Source organism: Callorhinchus milii, unplaced genomic scaffold (genome assembly GCF_018977255.1).
Source record: "Callorhinchus milii isolate IMCB2004 unplaced genomic scaffold, IMCB_Cmil_1.0 Scaffold9, whole genome shotgun sequence".
Lineage (NCBI taxonomy): Eukaryota > Metazoa > Chordata > Chondrichthyes > Chimaeriformes > Callorhinchidae > Callorhinchus > Callorhinchus milii.
Window position 1 is genome coordinate 3,941,922 of NW_024704750.1, and position 17,612 is coordinate 3,959,533.

Consider the following 17,612-nt stretch of genomic DNA (forward strand, 5'->3'; position numbering starts at 1 on the left):
TAAAAAATTATAATTTTTTAAATATTTTTTATTTTATATTTTAAGTCTTTTATTATGTAACTAATGTATTTCTACAACAATGTAACTTTTTCAGGAGCAAAATTTAAGAAATATATTGGTCATTCTGCTCATGTGACCAATGTGAGATGGTCTCATGACTATCAGTGGGTTGTTTCTATCGGTGGAGCAGATCATTCTGTTTTCCAGTGGCAATTTATCCCTGAAAGGAAGTCTAAAGAATTCCTTCATATTGCACTTCAAGGTGAGCAAAATTTATATACCACAACTGCATTGTAGAACAACACTAAAACAACAACAAGATTTCATTTATAGAGCGCTTTTCACGTCGGGAGGTCGTCCCAAAGCGCTGGACAGTTGGGTCAGGACCCGAGCAGGGGGGAAATAGTCAGGGGGAGGGAAGGGAGGGAGCGAGAAGGGGGTAGAGAGTCGAGAGGGGGGGAGGAGAGAATATTGTTTTAGAAGATTTCCTGTTTTCTAGTTGCATACCAAGAAGCACTTCACAAATCCATGTAAAGTCAATTTATGGTCTAAATTTCTAATGTAAAAAGCCACGTCTTTAAAGAACCAACTATGATTTAGAAGTTTCCAATGCATATTTCTGCTTTCCCTTTTCAGTGGATTATGCTTTTTTATTTATCATTGTCAGAAGCTATCTCATCACTTATTAGTTAATGTATGGCCGCAGGCTTATTAATTGTAGAGGTAGAGAACATCTTTTTAAAGTGTCTATCTTTTAGTTTTTAAGATTGATTGTTTGTCTGTTTGTCTTACAGAAAGTTTTGCTGACTCTAATAGTGATGAATCTGATTCTGATCAATCTGATGTACCAGAGCTGGACTCTGAGATTGAACAAGAAACTCAGATTAGTTATCGTCGGCAGGTAGATTGCTGTATTATAAATTCTCTGTTGCATTTGAGCATCATATCTAGAAAGCCATATTGCAGCTGCCTCTTACCCTGACACAAGTCAGTTTTCTTTGAATAGGTTTACAAAGAAGATCTGCCTCAGCTCAAAGAGCAATGCAAAGACAAGAGACGAGCAGCCGCTTCAAAGAAAAGGGAAAAAGCTCCCAGCAGCAGTTTGCGCTTACATTTTGTTCATGGGTAAGATATTTGTTCACTTACAAATACAGTCACTACACTTTACATTATATCCTGTGAAGGGCTTTGAGTCGTCCTGATGTGAAAGATGCTAAACTAGATACAAGGATTATTATTATTGTTCCTCCGTCTGCTCCATATACACTTTTTGTTGTTGTTTCATTTTCATCAAAGCATCTTATTGACTTTTATAATAGAATTTTTAAAATCTTTTTATTCACTCTGTAGCTATCATCCAAAGTTTCATCTTGCAATCTTTGCTCCCTAGAGATATTCTTTGTTCAGGTCCTTTAAAATCTATACAGTATATGAGTAACCATTGACATTATTGTTTTATAATTGTCTTCATATCTTTCAGCTACAGGGGACATGACTGTAGGAGCAATCTGTTTTATACACAAACTGGAGAGATTGTATACCATGTTGCAGCAGTAGGAATAGTATATAATCGACAACAGAATATACAGCGGTGCTATCTTGGACATGATGATGACATTGTCTGCCTATCAATTCATCCTTCAAAGGATTATGTGTCAACAGGCCAGGTAACTTATGCCTATTTGAATACTTACTTTTAGTGAGATTTATTATCCATATAATGTTTAAACATTGGGTAAAGATTTCTAAAGTCGGACTTTAGTTTCAGGTTACAGATCAATCAGTGTGGTCTGATCTTATTTAATGCAAGTGGATTGGTAGCATAGACATCCTCCTTCGCTATTCTATACTTGTTCTATATACGTGGTCGTTTCTGGGTTGCCTATATATATTGTCCTCAAAAGCAGTCGATTCCACAAAACAGTTTAAAAGCATAAAAAATAATCTTTGTGCATCCAAATCCAATAACTATGGTGAAGATTTTGGTTTTAGGTGGGTCGTGATTCTGCAATTCATATTTGGGATACTGATGTACTGAAGCCATTATCAATTTTGAAAGGACATCACCGGTTTGGGGTTTGTGCAGTGGACTTTTCAGGTAAGAGATAAGTGTAGTTGAATCCTTTACAAGTCTAACATGTATTGGTTTTGTAAAAACATAAACAAAACACAAAATACTACAGATGCTGGAAATCTGAAAACAAAAACAGAAGTCGCTGGGAACATTCAGCAGGTCAGGCAGCAACTATGGAGAAAGGAAAGTGAGTCAACGTTTCAGTTCCACGACCCTTTGTCAGACCAGGGTCGTAGACCCGAAACGTTGACTCACTTTCCTTTCTGCATAGTTGCTGCCTGACCTGCTGAGTGTTCCCAGCGACTTCTGTTTTTGTTTGCAAAAACATAATGTCTGTGGTAGACAGCAAATCTTAACCACAATCTTAGTCTCGCCCCAAGATGGTCTTTGATAACCATTTCATTTGATCTCTACTACATTTCTGAGCAATTAAAATTCATACTTTTTTTTAAGACCTCCCCATGCCTAATAACTGATGTTTTTTTTAATCCACCTCTGTTACCTTTTTAAGCTTAACTGGGGATATTTTCATTACTTTTCAATATTTGTATTTCCTGCTTATGCTTCTATAGGGGTGGAATTGAACTCTGCATTTGAATATTGTGGGATTGTAGTTTCTAATAAATAATATTAATTATTTGGTTTCTATACCTTTTGTAGGAACTGCGCTCTCATTAATTAAAATTATTGGAACTAAAGCTCGGTTCTTTAGATTTTATTAGGTTAAATAATCCCAACTGGTATCTTATTTATTTTAGCGGATGGAAAACGTTTGGCATCAGTGGGACTGGATGAAAATCACACCATAATTCTCTGGGAGTGGAAGAAAGGAGAAAAACTTTCTTCAGTGCGGTAGATGCTTAGCCCTGTATTTTATTAATATTAATCTTTTTGATATAGTCTTTTGTCAATGTCTTAAAGCACTTTACAGAATTTATTGTAAAGTGGGGTGACTGTCTTTGTAATGGGATGCGGTAGCTAATTTTTCACAGCAATATCCCACAAATAGCCAAATGAAGTGATTTTTACATCTGTTTTTCAAAAACATTGGGAGAAGCTCCCTTCTCTTTTGGAATAATAAAAGTAAGATAGATATGCATTGTCAGTTGAAGAGGAAATTACTGAACTCCATAAACATTGTTTTCAAATGGAAGGTAGTATTCTCTGAAAGTTTTTCTTCTCAGAGTGATACTGGTTTTCCATCTCCTAAGAAACAGAGAATATTTCATTTCCTTATGTGGTAACAATTTTAGTAGTAAATGTACAATAATAATGTTAATTGCAGAATGTAATCACTACAATATTGATTTTGCGGTACAGTGTCTAGCATTATCTTTTTTCATGCACAGTATTTAGATTATAAAATTAACTATATAAATGTTGTAATTAAAATCTGTTTACCATTGTATTGTAAATTATCCCATGTGTATTTTCAAAGGTATAAATAATGTAGGATAGTTTGAATTATTTCACAGTTTGCAACTCATTTCATAATCAAATGAATTGCAAAACAATATTTTATTTTTTCATGTTCAAAATTCATTTACTTATGAAATAGAATAATAGTTATGAAATAGAATAATCCTATATATTATGAAATTGTTTATCAAGTCAAACTACTGTATATTTTTATATTAGAGGAGGTGCAGACAAGATTTTTGTTGTCAAGATAAATCCCTTTGTGCCAGACAAACTAGTTACAGCTGGAATAAAACACATGAAGTTCTGGCAACGAGCAGGTAAGACAATTAACTACTTTTACTTCTGTAATATCCTTTTCTGATTAAATGGCTTTTATCCACTTTATTCAGTATTGATACTCTGCAGTATAGGCATAGTGCTTGGCTATTTCATGTAATACATTTATAAGATCAATAGGACCCTGTTACTCTTAATGAACTGAATACTACCTCTACTGTTAATATTAATCCTTGCATTTAATATAGCACCTTTCACATGAGGAGGTTGTGTCAAAATGTTTCACAGAATTTACTGTTCAGTGAAAAAGTATAATTTACTCAAGATGAGTTTTTATTCCTTATTCTAAAATTCTACTTTGCAGAAGATAAGCCAAAAATGTGAATATGTTTAAGAAAATTAAAAGCACATGAAACATTAACCAGGTTTTTATACTATGTATTAAGATAATTTGTTTTATAGGTGTAAGTTCCAATTAACAGTTTTAAAAAGTGTTGAAAGTAAAGGAAAACGTTTCATAAAATATAGTCTTTATAATTTGTTTTCTCTGTAAGGTGGCGGACTGACTGGAAGAAGAGGCTTTTATGGAACTTTTAGAAAGACGGAAACCATAATGTGTGCAGTGCACGGTTGGTCAGAGGAGATGGTGTTTTCAGGCACATCAACTGGGGATATCTGTATATGGCGTGATACATTCCTCATTAAAACTGTCAAGGCTCATGATGGACCAGTTTTCAGTATGCATGCCTTAGAGAAAGTAAGATATAAGGAATGCCTTACGAGATATCAAGTTGATAGATGTGAATTTTAAATTTTAGTAGGCATTCTGTCTAATTTATTCAAATTACTTTATTAGCTTAAAACTTAATCTTAAATGCAAAGATAGTATTGCCTTAAATTGATAATAAGATGGTTACCATGGTGGCTTTAAACTATTTGTTTTTACTGCCATGTTGCTTTAGGCTTTTTTTTGTGTTACGAATGTACTATGAAATTCTGGTAACAAACAGATCCCTGAGTAAAACCTAATTTTTTTCTGGAAGTTCCATAATCATTCCTCCTCTTCCCCAAACTAAATATTCTTTACAATTCAGAATAAGACCACCACCAACCAGAAGACACAGAGGCAAGATTGTATCTTCAAATAATACTGCTGTACCTGCCATTGCCTGTGATGATGCTTCTTTCCTTCATTCTGTTTTCCTTTCTCCAAAAAGACAAAGCTATGTGCAGAACTTTCTCACAGCTATGTTTGAACGGTTGAGAGAATTACTTTTCAGTTCCTTCTCTGTTTTTTTCCCTGCACTACAACAAAAATAAAGTTAAGCTAATCTGCAAGGTTTTTCTCTTGAAAAAGAAGAAATAGTTTTTATATTCCTGGAAGGAAAGTGTCAAATCTATTCAGATTAAAGGCATCAGAAAATTACGCTTTTTTGTTTTTTCTTTGTGCCAGCTTATTCTTCTTTCTCCCAGGGTTTTGTTACTGGTGGGAAAGATGGTATTGTTGCACTTTGGGATGATTGCTTTGAGAGATGTCTGAAAACCTATGCCATCAAACGTTCTGCACTCACTCCAGGATCTAAAGGTACCAATGTACCTAAGTGTTTGTTGTATAGTCCAATCTAATTACAGTATCAATGCCTATATATTCCTTTTCTAAGAAATGTACTACATTTTCAAGAACCATAGAAGGTATGAAATAGGAAAAATGAAAAATGTTGAATTGGTCTATACCCATTAAGTTCAATTTGCAAGATCTTGCCTTCCTCTTCTGATTCCATATTTTGTTTATTCCCTTCCCTTTAATGTCAACTTCAAGTTTACCTACATTATCCAGCACTGAGTCTGCAAATCCAGATCATTTATGTACAGTGGGAACAGGATGATTCCTTAGGCTCCCCAGTAACACACCCCATCTGATGCAGTTTCCCTTACACTAAGCTCTGTATCCTTTTCCGTGGCCAGTTAATAATCTACATTTATATCTTACCCTTGATATTCAGTTTGTAAAAGAGTCTTTTGTGGCACTTTGCTAGTTTTTTTTGTAAGTAAATAAATATGCTACATTCCCTACAAGCTGAGGAGAATGACACATTTTATTTTACATTTTGTAGGTCTTTTACTGGAAGACAACCCTTCAATTCGTGCCATAACATTAGGTCACGGTCATGTGCTTGTAGGTACAAAGAATGGAGAAATATTGGAAATTGATAAAAGTGGTCCCATAACCCTGCTGGTTCAGGTAATTTATTATAACTATTTTCACATCAGTAGGTTGTCACTAATTTTGGTTTTAAAAGTAATTGCATGAAGATCCAGTGTAAAATATTTTGACATTTCAAAATTGGATGTTGGTTACTGATCAGTTTTATAAACTTTGTTTGCATGCTATGACTGGGATTCAAATGGTGTTTAAAATGTCATGGGCAACGTCAATTTAGATTTATAATAATTCTTGACTCATTGGTACTAATTGTTCCTAGGTCTATTTGATGATGGTATTTTGAAATTGACCACATTCAAACATTTTGGTTTGCAGGGTCACATGGAGGGTGAAGTATGGGGCCTGGCTACTCATCCCCATTTGCCTATTTGTGCTAGCATTAGTGATGATAAAACTCTGAGGATCTGGGATCTCTCCCCAAGTCACTGTATGCTTGCTGTCCGCAAACTTAAAAAGGGTAAGTAAGTTATAAGAATGTAAATCAGTTTGAATAATATTTAATATTACAACATGTAGCCCAATCTATGTACGCACGTTTTAATATTCTGACACTAACGTAGTGTGTTTTCTACTGATTCTAGGTGGCAGGTGTTGTTGTTTCTCAACTGATGGGAAGTCTCTAGCAGTTGGTCTGAATGATGGTAGCTTCCTGATTGTGAATTCGGATACACTGGAAGATCTTGTTTCTTTTCATCATAGAAAAGATCTCATTTCAGACATTCGATTTTCCCCAGGCATGTAGGCTAAACTAAATATTTTATCAGTTATTGTGCTTTATATGAAATGTAAGTAACATAATTACTATTCAAATAGGTTTGATCAACAAGTGGAATCCAGTCAGGGCTTCCGCATTCATTGTGCGTGTGTGCAGCTGGCCGACTAAATTCTGTATGTCGGGGAAAAAATGTCTGACTTCCAAGTCGTTAGTTTACTGCTTACATTATTCTCTTTGTGCTCTCTTTGTGCTGTCAGATGGTGAACTGAAAATCAGCCATTTTGTACCACATGTACAGTAAATGTGGTTTACATTCCATTCACTCTCTTAAGTTAACCCTTGCTATAACTAAGTGTGTTATAATGGACTTCCACTACATCATAGTTTATGAAAACTAGGATTCTGCAGATGTGGAAAAACTGGAATTACTATATTGCATCCACGTGTTGAGTAAGAGAAGGATGAGCACCAAGTGAAATCTAGCTTTCCTGTTTGGCAGTTGCATTAAAGCTAAACATTCTACATATCCAGAATGTATGTAAATGTTGAACTTGAAAGGAATAAGAATTCATAAGCCTGAGATTTAGTCTGGAATATTGATCGATGTTTAAAAAGGGTATTTAAATCTGTTTATTATTATAGAGATTCTTTGAGCTCCTCAAGATGAAAAATAGCATTCCACCATGGAAAATATAACACTTTTCACCTCAGCTTGGCTAAATTTCTGTAAGAAAATAATTGTCAGATATGCGTGTAAGACAATGCAGTTTATATTCATAATGGGCTTTTCACTTCAGAAATGAGTTTCTTACCCATTATTCCCTATTGTTATCCTCCAAAATTGCCCCCAATTAATACTATCTTCATTTAGGGGACTGTGCACGGCAGTCAATGTTATTCCTTGGTCAGTTTGAAATGTCTAGGAAAAGAGTATCGTTTTCTTCTCATAGATGACTGAATGTCAACACTTATCAGATCCATGTCTTATAAATGTTATTTAAATCGAGGATTGAAGCTGATCTTGGCTTTTTGGAATTCCAGCGTAACTACTGGAGAATTAATTCACTGTGTTTTAAAAAATATAGGAATGCTACTTGTTGTTCAGTAAGAAAATAATAACCTGTTTGTTCCATATTTCAGGTCCTGGAAAATATTTGGCTGTAGCGTCTTATGATAACTTTGTAGACATCTACAATGTAATGAGTAGTAAACGGGTTGGAATCTGCAAAGGATCTTCCAGTTGCATAACACATGTGGACTGGGACAAAAGAGGTACAATATAGTATAACGTAACTTTGACACAGCAAGGCTGAATTGTATTTTTGTGTGCGCGTGTATGTGACAACACCAGAGTATCTCCAACTGAAACTTGCATATGGAATATGCTCCTGCAAGGTTTCATAATATTTGTTCCAAAAATATATTTGAATATTTTGTCAAAGTGGTCTTCTGCACAAATAGAATAACCATGCTATATTTAGTGATATCACATACAATTTTATACTTATGAAACTTATATGCATGAAAGTTGTCTGTGTGTTTTCCTTGTGTTTAATTAATTCAGTTAATTGATAGTGGTAAGTTTCAATGGGAAATAATGAAACCTGTTAACATTTAATTTTTTAATAGGAAAACTTTTACAAGTTAATACTGGAGCTAAAGAACAACTATTCTTTGAAGCTCCTCGTGGAAAACAACAGAGTATAAATAATGCAGAGGTAAGGTAAATGCTATAGTATTATAACAACAATAATTTACATTTATATAGTCTTTCACATCCAGAGGACATTTCCAAGAGCTTCACACAGCTAAACGGAGATGACCAAAAGCTCAGTCAAAGAGAAGATACCTTTTAAGGTGGGCCTTAAAAGTGAGGAGGGAGAGGGACTCCACAATGCAGTTCCAGAGAGAGGTGGGCAGAATGTCTGAAAGCACGCGTGTGGAGTAGAACAGCCAGGATAGCTGAAGCAGACAAGCAGACCATTGTTAGCTTAGCGCGACAGGGCTGGAGGTCACTGAGGTAAGGTGAGCTGGGAGGCGGTGGGAAGCATGTAAGGATTTGATTGCGAGGATGAAGAGTTTGAATTCAGTTTGCTGGGGGATAGGATGTCTGGAGTTGAGCGAAGCTAGAGCAATTACTGAACAACATAATTGTATTTTGAATCATACCAATAGTTATTATTTTCTGGGCTAAAATTGTTATTCGTTTAATAGTTGCATTTTTTATTCCACGAATTTCTTAAGGTGGAGAAGATAGACTGGACCTCTTGGACGTGTGTCTTAGGTTCTTCGTGTGAGGGGATTTGGCCTATAATAAGTCAAATCACAGATGTTACTTCATCCTGCCTTACTAGCAGCAAAAAGGTGTTGGCTACAGGGGATGACTTTGGATTTGTGAAGTTATTCCGATACCCAGTGAAGGTAATCACTTTTTTGCAGTCATTACTGAATTGCCTTACCTTTTAATGAATATACTTCTTCCAATTACATTCCATGAAATGGAAAGAATAATAATCACAAATTTAAATAGGTAAGAAATAGAATCCAAAACACAAAATACTGCAGATGCTGGAAACTGAAACAAAAACCAAGAGAGCTGGAAAAACTCAGCAGGTCAGGCAGAGAAAGGAAAATGAGTCAACGTTTCGGATGCACGACCCTTCGTCGAAATAGAATCCATCTAATTTGCACTATACCCTTTGATGACACAGTCCTCATGGTATTTATATTTCAATTAGGGATAGGTTGTCTATTTTGCTCAAATGGTGATCAGAGAAATCATAGAGTTCAATATTTTGTTTGTGGTTTATCCACTGAACTGGAAAGCAGTGGTAATTAAGAAACTCAAAGTAAAGCAGTGAAATTGAACATAAATGCTTTAATTTACCTAAAATAATAAATATGACACATTAACAATTGTAATCTGAACATAACATCTATTATGTATTTTTTATTAAGGAGGCTAACGATTGGTTTCCTCTCATTCAGGGAAAATATGCGAAGTTCAAGAGATATGTGGCTCACAGTACACATATAACAAATGTGAGGTGGACGTATGACGATAGTTTGCTGGTTACAGTCGGAGGAGCAGACACAGCAGTGATGGTTTGGACACATGAAGTAGATGGATACAAGGAGCCCAGGCAATATGACAGTGAAGAGTCTGATTTAGATTCTGATGAAGATGGAGGTGGGTATAAGCTGCTGTATGACAAATTGTTTCAGATAATTCAATTTATTCTTGGTTTCAAAGGAGGAACGCAAGCACCAATATTTGTATAAAAGGTAGTTTTAAATTATACATTTTTGAATTCATTTTTAATGTGTTTGCTGTAATTTGCAAACTTTTAAAATTGCAGTTTCCACATAGCATTGGTATTGAGTTAAACAGGAGGCTGTCATTTGTCATTGGATAAATTATTCTTGGAGCTTAATATTTCCAAGGCAATTCGATATTTGATTGATTATCTCATTTAAATAATAACAAACTGTCAAGAAGATTGATAAGTCTCAATTACTTTTATTGGGCTTCATTTCATAGGTTATGACAGCGATGTCACACGAGAAAATGAAATGAATTATACCATCAAGGCCTTTGCAACAAGTATTCGACATATGTCAGGAATCAAGCCTCATCTACAACATAAAGAGCCTTCACAAGAGGAAAGGTATCAAAATCTTAAGAATATTATGTTCCTCCCACTGCTATCTGCATAAATAGATTTTGGATTGTATGGATCAGACTTCGGGAAGATTTTGGTATCAGTTTTAGCTTTGTGGGGGTATTTTAATTTAGAGAGGGAGGTAGTTTTATATAAATTATCAGTAAAACTTTAGGGAAGTTGATCTATTCTGTAACTGAAACATTACATTTTAATTTATGGAAGGAAGGTTTTAGTCTTTATTACAATACCCTTTTGCTTTACTGTTCTAACTACTGTTCCTATAGTAGCAGTTCCCATTTCCTGGCTGCTGTGATATTTTGTGTTTTGTACTGAGGAATCAGATATATGGGTTTACCATTCCTGAACCAGAATAGCTGTATTTTTGCATCAATGTTACAACATTGTAAACCCCCAAAATTCTACCTATTCAACAGACCATATGATATTCATTATTCTTCTCAAAGTGATTTGCAACAAAAAAGTCTTTCCTCAGTGCAAAGCAAATCATACTCACAAAATATTCAATGTTTCTTACTGATTCTTCTTGTCTCAAAAAAACTGAAAAACTTATCTACTGATTCTTACTTAATCTATCTCTCCATTTCTCTTGCGTCTTGCGTTCTGCGAAGGCAGGGAATAGTCAGGTAAGCATTAATAGCAGTGCTTATTAAAAACAAGTATCAATGATTAATCAATATCTTTTAAATTGAAGCACTGTGACTTTATTTTTAAAGAATAAGAAGATCAGAAATTGGAGCAGGAATAGGCCATTCAAGAATTATATAAATATTTTCTTCCTTGCTACATATAAATTAGGATAGATCTATCTTTCCATGAGAGAAAACAAAATAGCTGCCACCTTCGCCCACAATATACAGTGTTTTCTATACAAATCTGCATTCTCTCAGTTGATCATAATAAATCATCCAGACCTTGTCTTAGATACTTTTTATGTTATCAGTAGAAGAATCTTCTACTTTATTGATGCAGATCAGTTTCCTGCAGAATGCTAATAGTCAGACAGAATATTGTCATTTTTGCAGTTGCCTTCTGATTTTGTTTGGGATGACATTTTTTAATCCATCTATAAGTCCATTTGCCTCAATCTTTAAACCCTCGAGTACAAAACTTGATCAAATGATTTCTGAAAATTCAAGTAAATGACATTCCTTGGAGGGTTATTACAATTTGCACTAGATTTGTAAGGCATTAATAGTTGCTCTTAAAACCCCACAAATTACTGCTAATGCTCTCCATCAACAATGCTGGTACAATATGTTGTAAAATGGTTAACCATTTGCCCTTTTTAAATTAACTGATTCCTTATTAATTAGCTATATGTAAACAATGTTATAAATAAATATATTTTGAGGACCAAACAAAATACCTTTTTAACAAAATTAACTGAAGAATTTTCCTTTTAATGGCCAGGATAGATATATAATTGATTAAAATAAATAGTCTATATGCAACATTTAACTTGTCTTCATTTGACTAATATTTATCATGTAGTGCAGAAATACATATTGTGACCTTTTTCTAAAATGGCTTTGCTCTTGTTTTCTTTTAATTAGGGAAGATGAAGTGTTCTGATGATGTATTCTTAGAACAAGGATGTGTGCAATGTGCAGTCAGAGATCATAGCGCATATAATTAACTCTTGTTTCTCTCTTGCCTGCAATCATCAAGGGGATCAAGGTATGTAATTAGTTTTCTGTACGTAAGTTGTTTCAAACTATTTTTAGCTCCAAAAGATTAACTTGAAGGTGTCACAAATGTGTGTGTGTGTGTATCAATAACCAGACTAAATCCAATTTATGTTGAGAATGGTTTCAATTCTCATATAATAAAATAACACCAGATCACATGACCTGAGTAAATAAAACCTAATTTCCCCTTCCAATGGTTGAATCACTAAAACCTTGTTCTTTTCACGTGCTTTGGTGGAAACAATAAAGGAGTTTGAATTCTTCAACATTTTTTCTTGTTTTTTGCCATTCCAGTTAGCATCTCCCACCAACTTTGGCTTCATTCTTACTTCTTCATTTCATTCAATAATATTCTTGGCATATCTAACTCCTCAGTGTTCTATTGGAATTCTCATATCTTTTTCATTGCTAAAATGCCTCAGAGAAGCTTCAAACCCACACTTTTTTTCCTCACAAAGAGCCAGCCCAAGTCTGTTCAGGATTTAAATACTGCTCTTTAAATTTAGGGAGTTTTTCTGACGACTTTCACACTCGAAGAACCAAATATAAGATAAGCTTGTCATCTTTCACTTTAGCAACTATTGCAACTTTTTCAAATCTATTTTATTGCTGTTACCATAATCACTGTTCCTCTGAAATTATCTGTTTTTATTGCAGCAAGAATAAGAAACTTCCTACCAAAAAATAAATAATTATTTTAAAGAAGGTAGCACATAATTCTGTTTACACATTTCAGCGATGCAAAACAAGTGTTGCGTTACCACCGTATACTTCATGTACCTAGCAATCTTTTCTCTGCTTTGAGTTGAACACACAAAGCTAATGAATTAGATGAAATCTTTAGTATAGAATGGGTGACGAACACAATTTTCTTATTCACAGTTCTTTATTTCAGACCACCCGTTAGTAGGGCACTACCTCAACCTGAGAAACTGCAAACAAATAATGTTGGCAAGAAAAAGAAACCAATTGAGGTATGTGGAGAGAAGTGGGTTCATGACACTGTTTGCTTGATTACCTTTGAAAGTTGAGAGGTATCTATCCAGTGCCAGGTTGGGTAAAAAGTTCGATGGGCCAAGTTGTGTAGGTTAATTGGGACTATTTGTCCTTTCTTATTCTGTATTAACTTGTTTTATGCTAACTTCCGAAACAGATTGTTCTTAGACCTTCTTTCATCTTTATTCATGACCAATTGGGTTTTTATCCTAAATTGCAAACATAAGGGTGTACAATAGTTTTGTAATGTAGCTGGGGATATTTTAAACAGTTCTTAAACTTCTATTTTAATCTTTAGTTTTTTTTTAAAAAGGATGTTATTATTTTCTTTTGATTTAATAGGACCTGTCTCTGGAGCTTGTTTTTGGATATCGTGGCAATGATTGTCGAAACAATGTTCATTACTTGAACGATGGTGCTGACATCATTTATCACACAGCGTCAATTGGAATTGTGTTTAACCTTGGCACAGGTGGAATCATTATTTTGCATTTTAAATGTTGCAGTATTTTATTTCACATTTCTTCATTTTTTTATTGTATGAATTTTTTTAAGTTGGATGCTGTTGGATTGTGAGAATTTTTATAAAGCTTTATATAAATATGAAATAGCATTGATACGTATCTTATTGAGAGGAATACTAATTATGCTGATTCTTGTTGCTTGTTATTAGCCATACTTATATTTATTTAATTTATTTTAGGTTCGCAGTCTTTTTATCTTGAACATACAGATGACATTCTGTGCTTAACTGTTAACCAGCATCCCAAATTTCAAAATATAATAGCAACGGGACAAGTAGGTATGTAGGACAGAGGCAATGAGTGAAATACAGTACATCTCTTAAGTATTTTTCCATGGTTCTTGATCAAATTGATACAAATTCCAATACATTAATTATAGTTTATCTGGTTATGTTGAAATTTAAAATAGATGTCTCTCACAAGATGTTTCAATAGATGTTTCTACAGCTGACACTTTACATTAGTATATTGTACAGAACCTTTTACGCGATCAATCATTTCATGATTGTTTTGTTACAGAATATAAACAAAATATTTGCACCGCCTTTCTACGTTACTAATTATGTGAATATGAAATATAAGTTCAAGATTTTATATAGTTTGGCAAGTTTGTTTAGCTTTTTATATTGTTGAAATATTACTAAAACAAAATTGCCCTTCAAACCATTTTATCATTTATGATAATGTGTTATACATTTGACCCATCTTGCTCAACAACTACAAACTAAATATTAAATGCTGTTTTGTCTGCTGTTTTATGGAATAAACTATTATCAATATTATAGGATGTTCAAGAAGTACAGAGTTGCATGTAGGAGTTCCATCTATTCAGATCCTGTGTCCAATTCGTATTTTTTTTTAAAATGTTGCTAAGAATTAATAAATACTGTATCTAGGAGTTGCAACCATAAACTTGAGATTCAGTGAAGATATGTTACAGTAAAGATCTGCTATGTAGAGTGCTTATGCTATGTCATCTAACTGACTATTTGTTTTTATTGTATTTTGCTTCTGGACTCTGATATAATTTAAAAGGTGAATCTGCTGATATGTCAGGTAAGAAACACAATTCCTGCCCTGCACTCTATTTCTTCAATAAGTAACTCTTCACAAAATAAAACAATGCAAAGAGATGCAAGTTATAAGTGTCCAGACTTGAATGTTATCTGCACTATTGGGGCAATATATTATTAACTGCATCATCAAAAATGAAATGTAATTGGTTGCAGTTAGTTACTAATATCCATTACCTGTAAGGGAATACACTACATGAGTTGGCAACAGTCCACATGACATAAATAATGAAAGGTAACTCCATTGGATATTACTTTTTATAAAGGATGTAGAGGCTTAAGTATACAATTAGCTTATGTTTTGAGTATGAGAAATATGTCTTATAATGATCTGAAATGATTCACATTGTTCAGTGATAATGATTTCTATGTTTGAATTAATGAAAGTATGTGTTTTCTCAGGTAATTCCCCTTCAATTCATATTTGGGATGCTATGACCAAACAGACGCAATCTGTGCTCCGCTGTTACTATTCAAAGGGGGTCTGTTCTGTCAGCTTTAGTGCCACAGGCAAACTCCTGCTCTCAGTGGGGCTGGATCCAGAATATATCATCACTGTCTGGAGATGGCAGGAAGGTAAGGTGATCAAAGGAGATAACACACAAATGTTAAAAGTATTTAGAGTGAAGACTTGATTCCCTCTTTTAAAAAAAAAAGAAACATTTATATTAAAATACAAAAGGCATTTATCTAGTGGGAAAACATTTTTTTTGTTTTCCAGGTGCCAAAGTTGCTGGTCAAACAGGTCACACCAAGAGAATTTTTGTTGCGGAATTCAGGCCAGATTCAGACACCCAGTTTGTATCAGTGGGTGTCAAACATGTACGGTTTTGGACCCTAGCTGGCAAAGCTTTGGAAAGCAAAAAAGGCAACCTAAGTTCAATTGAGGATGCCAGGATGCAAACCATGCTTGCGGTAGCTTTTGGAGCTGTAAGTACACTTAACTAAAATTAGTATGATATTTCTTTCATAGGCACTTGCTAGGACTAGTGTGCTCATTGCAATGGCTAGGCAACTATAACAATAAATTCACTGCATTTAGCATTTAGCTCATCCAATTTTCTCTAATTACTATACTGATAGGGATGGTTAGGGGTTGGAGGATGCCAAATAAATTTAGCATTGTTTTGCTAATACTAAATCATTTCAAATATAATTTATATTTAAATTATATTTGAAATGATTTAGTATTAGAAAAACAAAAAAATTAAACAAAAAAGTCCTAATCGGACAGGTGCTGAATGTATAGATACCAGATGCACATATTGTTAAGAGTGCTATCATTTTATTCACTTCCAGAATAATCTGACATTTACGGGTACTATCAGTGGAGATGTTTGTGTTTGGAAGGAACATCTTTTAGTTCGAATTGTGGCCAAAGCTCACAATGGTCCTGTTTTCACTATGTACACAACATTAAAAGATGGCTTGATAGTAACAGGAGGAAAAGAAAGACCGTGAGTAAATTAACAACTGATATTTCAATTGTAATCCAAGAATGCCCAATAATCTTTAAAATTACAATTATGGAAATTTACGTTTTTTATTATATGCATAATTTAAATCATTAAATACATGGAAAAATCAACATTAGTAAATGAATTGTCATAAATCACAAGCACAATGTGAATAGGTAAATGTAACCGTTAAAAGTATAGGTAAATGTTGTATTTTGTTTACTAAAGTTTAAAAAAAACAGGAAAACTACTCAGTTTAAATGCTGTGTAATATATTTAACCATTTTTCATACAATTGAAGACTAATATATTGTAACAATATAAATAAAAGCTAGGTGATTCAGTCAAATATTTGGAAAAAGATATGTTTTGTGTTTGAATTGCAGAAGGAAATATGATTTAAGTATTTATGAAACCTAGATGGAGTGATTTTCATTTAGCAGGTCAAAGGAAGGAGGTGCCTTGAAACTGTGGGATCAGGAGCTAAAGCGTTGTCGTGCATTCAGATTAGAAACTGGACAGGTGATTGACTGTGTGCGTTCAGTCTGCAGAGGCAAGGTATGTGTCCCAAACTTATACATATATAGATTCAATTAGCTTGGAAGAGTGTTAGTTCTATCCAAATTAACATTTTTGTTTATGATTTTTTTTATTAAAAGGGGAAAATTTTAGTTGGAACAAGAAATGCAGAGATAATTGAGGTTGGTGAGAAGAATGCGGTATGCAACATTTTAATTAACAGTCACATGGATGGACCAATCTGGGGTCTTTCAGCTCATCCCACTAAAGATGTCTTTCTCTCTGCTGCAGAAGATGGACTGTTAGATTATGGGACATTGTTGAAAAGGTAAGGTTTTGTATTTGTAGGTGAACGTAACTAATTTACTCACAGAAGTGCCGCACAAACACCCATGAAATGAATGACTTTTTTTCTAGGGGATTGTTGGGCAGTACACTAGGAGAAACCCATTTCACTCTTTGAATAATGGCAGTTCTTTAACACCCACCTGAACACGCAGACAGCAACTTGGTTTTATGTCTTATCCAAAGGTTGGCACATCCGACAATGCAGCACTTCAAAACACAGTACTGAAGTGTCAGCCAAGACTATGAGCTCAATGTTTTGTTGCTGTGTAATCGTTAAAACTTTTGTAACCCATTACAAAATCCTATACAACTACTACAACAGAAAATATGAAATACTTTTTAAACATTCCTGACACAAATATATTTTTGATTGAATAACAGAAAATGTTGAATAAGGTAAATTTGGGCCATGCAGCTCGAACTGTAGTCTACAGTCCAGAGGGAGACATGGTAGCGATTGGTATGAAAAATGGAGAGTTCATTATACTTGTCGTCACATCACTGAAGATCTGGGGCAAAAAACGAGACCGAAGATCTGCCATTCAAGATATCAAGTGAGGAAAATACTCTTAAAAAAAATCTTGGCAGTTACTGTCCAAAACGTTTTGAT

The 17,612-nt window shown here is 34.1% G+C and overlaps 1 protein-coding gene across 1 annotated transcript in view; it reads left to right on the forward strand.

The window, feature by feature from the left end:
• The window catches only part of LOC103185368 (EMAP like 5), a 34,755-nt gene that overhangs the window by 11,086 nt on the left and 6,057 nt on the right, over positions 1–17,612 (forward strand). The window contains 30 exon segments of the mRNA XM_007903820.2: positions 95–262; positions 795–901; positions 1,007–1,125; positions 1,481–1,667; positions 1,993–2,098; positions 2,833–2,926; positions 3,713–3,813; positions 4,327–4,529; positions 5,246–5,357; positions 5,887–6,014; positions 6,312–6,453; positions 6,578–6,730; positions 7,852–7,983; positions 8,341–8,429; positions 8,956–9,132; positions 9,700–9,901; positions 10,253–10,379; positions 11,006–11,020; positions 12,066–12,074; positions 12,981–13,059; positions 13,424–13,553; positions 13,785–13,883; positions 14,641–14,661; positions 15,081–15,254; positions 15,400–15,608; positions 15,978–16,135; positions 16,579–16,693; positions 16,795–16,951; positions 16,954–16,982; positions 17,384–17,556. Of these exon segments, the coding sequence (XP_007902011.2) occupies positions 95–262; positions 795–901; positions 1,007–1,125; positions 1,481–1,667; positions 1,993–2,098; positions 2,833–2,926; positions 3,713–3,813; positions 4,327–4,529; positions 5,246–5,357; positions 5,887–6,014; positions 6,312–6,453; positions 6,578–6,730; positions 7,852–7,983; positions 8,341–8,429; positions 8,956–9,132; positions 9,700–9,901; positions 10,253–10,379; positions 11,006–11,020; positions 12,066–12,074; positions 12,981–13,059; positions 13,424–13,553; positions 13,785–13,883; positions 14,641–14,661; positions 15,081–15,254; positions 15,400–15,608; positions 15,978–16,135; positions 16,579–16,693; positions 16,795–16,951; positions 16,954–16,982; positions 17,384–17,556 (3,715 nt within the window).